Source organism: Pterocles gutturalis, unplaced genomic scaffold (assembly GCF_000699245.1).
Source record: "Pterocles gutturalis isolate BGI_N339 unplaced genomic scaffold, ASM69924v1 scaffold50748, whole genome shotgun sequence".
NCBI lineage: Eukaryota > Metazoa > Chordata > Aves > Pterocliformes > Pteroclidae > Pterocles > Pterocles gutturalis.
Window position 1 is genome coordinate 3,864 of NW_010122388.1, and position 4,772 is coordinate 8,635.

Consider the following 4,772-nt stretch of genomic DNA (forward strand, 5'->3'; position numbering starts at 1 on the left):
TTAATAATTTCCCAATTTTTTTCTTTTTTTCCTGGAAATATGTAGGGACAGTGTGCTTCAGAGGGATTTTGATGGTGGTGCGGTTTTGGTTTTTTTTATACCAAGGCTAGTATAAATGCCAACTGGAGCCTTTCTCACAACTAGACAAAATGGAAGACTACCTGTTTCCCATGGATCCTCTGATATGTCCAGGCTTCAGCCTTTCTTTTATGAGGCTGCTAATAGAGCCTGTTTTCCATATTTCTGTTTTCACAAATGTTTAGAGAGTGAATATGAGTGATATCCCTTTGTTGAGATTGGCCAGCAGACTCTAAAAGCGAGTGAGTGCATGGTTCTAGGTACAGAAGAAGACTGAAGTGGTATATTCTTGTTCCCATTTGCTGTCTTAATAAACACGTAGAGTACATCTCCTTGGTTACAGAAATGCCAAGTGCTGGTGGAGAGAATCCTTGTGTCACTTGTTGCAATAAGATGATTTCTTCTTGGATTTGACCCCTTGAGCACAAGGATCAGGATCATTAAGGACACTTGCAAAGTACAGAATCTGTGACAGCATTATCTTATTGCTACTTAGGGCACTGCCGGATTTGGGCCCTGGTGGCTTCGCTGGGAATGAAGAGAGCTGTGTACTACGGCAGGGTTGGGTTCTTAGGTTCCTAGAAGATGCCTTCAGGTCTGTTAATACTGCAGTGAGGTTGAGCTACTGCTCTAAACAGACTGGAAGGAGGTAAAAGGAGTATTTACTGAGGACTGGAGTGAAATTGCTGGGAGCTGCAGACATGACTTTCAATGGACTTCTTGGTGATGGGATGCCAGATTGGTCATGGATAAACTGTGCTAGCATAGTGTGAACCAGATTGCCTGGCTTTCTGTACAGACTTCTGGAGTTTCAAGATCAATAATCCATTTAGAAAAGACTAAGTGGGCCCTGAATCAACTGTTGACAGAGATGACAACAATAATGAATGACAACAGTGTAGCACCACAGGAAATACTCAGCAGCAGAAGCAGAGAAAAATGGTTTTGTGTCTTCACTGTCCCAGTTTCTACACCAGCTTTCTGCATGGGTTTGTGAGTCCAGGGCACTCTTCCACACATCCCTCGAAAACAAGATGGTGCTATTTCATGTTGATTCTCCCACAGTGCTCCCAACTTGCTGACCTGTCATCTTCTCTGTTTTTTTTTCATAGGCCATCATTCTGGTACACTGGCTGCTCACAGTGTGGTGAGTGAGTAGTAACTGGTCTGGCCTGGGTGAGAAGAGGGTAGTCCTTCAAACTAGGAATGGGACATTCTCGGGGAATCAGCACTCCTTGTTTGTGCCTGTCTGTGTGCAACAAGATCCTAAATCTAAGAGGGAGGCGTTTGTATGGGAACAGGGATGAATGCAAACAAACTGTTGTGGGCTTATTGTGAATGTGGGCTGGTTTGTTGTGTTTTGTTTTTTTTTTTTTTTTTTGTCTTGTTTGGCAGGGGATGCATGAATTACATGTTTCCAGCCTCCTATGCCTGGGGAAATTTCAGTGTCCTTGCAGTGGGGATCTGGGCCATTGTGCAGCGAGATTCCCTTGATGCTATCATGATGGTGAGTGCAAGGGTATTTGCCTCCACCAGGCTGCCCAGGGAGAGGGTGGAGGGTAGAGACAGCTTCTTTGAGTAAGTGACGACTTTCAGCTGTTCCCAATACATCAGTGAACAAGTCAAATTCCCTGTTTGAGTTGTTTTGGGTTTTTTTTTTAAGAGAGTGTATAAATCTGTAAGCACTGTAAACCATGGTGAGAAGCATTCACTATCATTTATTTTGCTTCTCAGAGGTGAGGCATACTTGATTCTTAGTTTTTTAACCTGCTGTTGTGATGCGCAATGCCAGAGGAGGGCTCAAAGCGTTCGATATGCTTGAGTTGGAGGGCCTATTTAAAACCCGTCTCTGAACATTAAAGAGATTGGCAAGCAAAAATAAACAATCCTGGAGCATATCATAAGAAGGTGTCTGACAGATGTGAAGAAAATGCACAAAATACAAGATCATTAATTTAGGAATCTCTGTCTACCTGGGGGAGTGTGAAGGGTTAGCAGTTTGTGATAACTGGGGTTGTGTGAACACAGATCTCACAGGCTACAGATGCTGTAACTGACTGTAACTCCTAGTGGTTAATCCTCTGTTCAGTTCATGTTCCATTCTCTCTTTGTTTCCAGTTCCTGACTGGCCTGCTGCTCACAGTCCTCACAGACATCATTCACATCTCTGTCTTCTACCCTTCAAACAACCATCTCACTGATACGAAGCGTTTCAGTATAGGCATGGCCATCTTCAGCCTCCTCCTCAAACCTGTGTCCTGCTATTTGGTGTATCGAATGTATCGGGAGCGTGGAGGAGAGTACACCTTTAACATAGGTAGGATGCTTCCTGTGCCTCCACGTCAGCGTGGGCCACCTCCTCTGGTGTTAGGGAGGCTGCCTTGCACTTTGGACCCTTCAGCCTGAGCTCTGTGCAGCTGGATTCTGCCCCTCTTTCCAGGGAGTCTTGCTCATGTCTGTTCTCCCATTTTGTGGTTCTGGTGTGTCTTGGGCCTTAAATTTACATTCTTCCTCTCTTCCCTTGCAGACCTGGAGTCCTCGTCTGACAGCTATTTTGCCCAAAATGGTATTGATCCTGCTGCTGTCTCTCTTATTCAATATAACTGAGAGGCTTTTCCTCTCTTCCTCCTCCTGCATTTGTGTGTGCTCGTTGGAAGCATTTGGGTGTCCTTCTCTCTTTGCCAACCCTTTCTTTTCCTTCTGGGGGAAAGTAGAGGTAGCATCCTTTGTAGCTGGATTATGCATGACAGGGAAAGAAGCTGGATTTCTAACTCCATGCTTTCTCTGGGTTTAGCTACCTTGATTGCTTTGGACCTCCATTTCTTCACCTGGAAAAAGGGACTGATGTTTACCTTGTGGGACTTTTCCTGGAGGCACTCATTTTTCTCCTGGTTGTACTTGCTAATTATAATGTGGCAGTGTTGCCAGAGGGAAGGGGCTGTGGCTGGGTCTCAGTCAGCTTCTTTGCTGCATTACAGTGTTTGAAAGCTGTCACTTGTGCTGCTTTTGGTGCTAGCAAAGAAGGTAACGCTTCCTGTGAAAAAGAGGTGGATACCTGCATGGAAGGAAACCATGGCATGGGGTGCTGTGTGCTGTTTGCATCTCTCAGAACAAGCCTCTGATGTGGTTTGGGGCCCACCTTTGATTCAGATTGCTTTCTAGCCATGGCAGATGCCTGGCCTATAGATAAAAAGCTTTCCATGCACATTCCCTGTCTTCTTTCTCTGTGCATCCACTGGACAGTAACATAATTTTGTACCATTCTTTTACCACAGGCAAATTGTTTGCAGTGCAATTGGGAGCACTGCTGGATTCAAATTTAGTGCCGTGATGTGGCACACTTGAGGCATAGCTGCATTTTTGGGAAGAGTGGTTCATGGATGAGTCGTGCTCTTAAATCTCTGCTGTCAGCTAGCCATGGTTCCTGCTGCTTCTGGTTTTGTCTGTTCATTTTTCCACTAAATCTCAAACTTGATTTTGCTGAAATATGCTATTATAGGAGCCTGTTATGCTGCTGTGTGGTATTGCGAGTCTTGCTTTCCACACAGCCATGTGGCTACTAAGAGAGCCGTTCTCAGGGAATGAAGAGGCATGTGCAAATACATCTCAGTTATTCTGAGTTCTCTTACCTCCTGCCTGTGTAGTGAGGATCACAGAACACAAGCGCTGGGGAGCTGGTAGAGCAGCTAATACGGTGTGCTCCTGAGCTGTTGGTTTCTTCTAGGGGATTCAATTCTTCTGCTTTTGGTTTTTTCCCAATCTTGTTCTCTTCCATCTCCATGCAGGTGCCACCTGTGCAGGCCGGGATCGCAGCACCTATGAGCCAATTGATCAGCAGGATGCTGCTCCGCAGTGGCCTAACGCAAGCAAGACAGCCCAGCAGCCATACTGAGGCCCTCTGCGACAGAGAACAGACGCTTTCCTCACCTAGTCTAGCCTTCCGCTCTTATCTGATGGAGCAAGACCTGCTACTAAGCAAACAGGAGAGGATCTGATTTTTCATTTCTTTTGCCTCCCTGAAGCTTAGGAAGATGGATTCCTGCAGTAAGTCCAGAAGATCTCGGAGATGTTAAGCACTGTGACTCTTTGTAATCCTAGGACTCTCCTTCCTCCTCCTAAATCCCTCCCCTGTATGTGTGAGAGGATTCACCTTCTGCAGTCTTCCAAGTCTTGTGTTGTGCATCCTCTCTATTAAAGTAAGGGAACCACTCGAAATATTCCTGGACAAGCTGTCTTTAAAAGGCTTATGGACTGCTCTTAAGTAATCAGTTTAGCCTGCTTTTATGCAGATACATTTCCGGGAAACATCTAGGAGCTCCTGAGGGCTGTTTTTGATGGTGTTATTTAACTAAGATTTATGACGATAACTCCCTGTGCTAGCTGTGATGGTTTGCATAAAGCTGGGGTTGGTATAAAATGCTCTTACTGGGCCAGGGACCTGCTTGTGTATCTAGTCTTGGGTTTTATTCACTGATGCTTCTGTGCAAGTTGAATGTCCTTCAGGATCCTTAAAATGGCTGTTGAATGTAGGTTATACATACTATGTGCCTTGAAATGTCCTTTTGTCTTTAGCTGCCTATCTTAACAGAACTTGAAATGTGACATTTTTCTAAGAAAACTATAAAATGAACACAGTTTTTCTGTGTTAGAAAAAGTTATGCTGGTCACTTATGTCTCATTTGAAAATGTAGGTA

The 4,772-nt window shown here is 44.8% G+C and overlaps 1 protein-coding gene across 1 annotated transcript; it reads left to right on the forward strand.

Annotated features, from left to right (window-relative positions):
- Window positions 1-1,196: 1,196 nt before the first annotated feature.
- On the forward strand, window positions 1,197-4,026 carry AGTRAP (angiotensin II receptor-associated protein). Its single transcript, XM_010077494.1, has 4 exons — window positions 1,197-1,225; window positions 1,474-1,585; window positions 2,197-2,395; window positions 3,864-4,026. The coding sequence occupies exons 2-4, from the start codon at window positions 1,481-1,483 to the stop codon at window positions 3,968-3,970; spliced, it is 411 nt and encodes a 136-aa protein (XP_010075796.1). The 5' UTR covers window positions 1,197-1,225; window positions 1,474-1,480; the 3' UTR covers window positions 3,971-4,026.
- The last annotated feature ends 746 nt before the right edge of the window (window positions 4,027-4,772 follow it).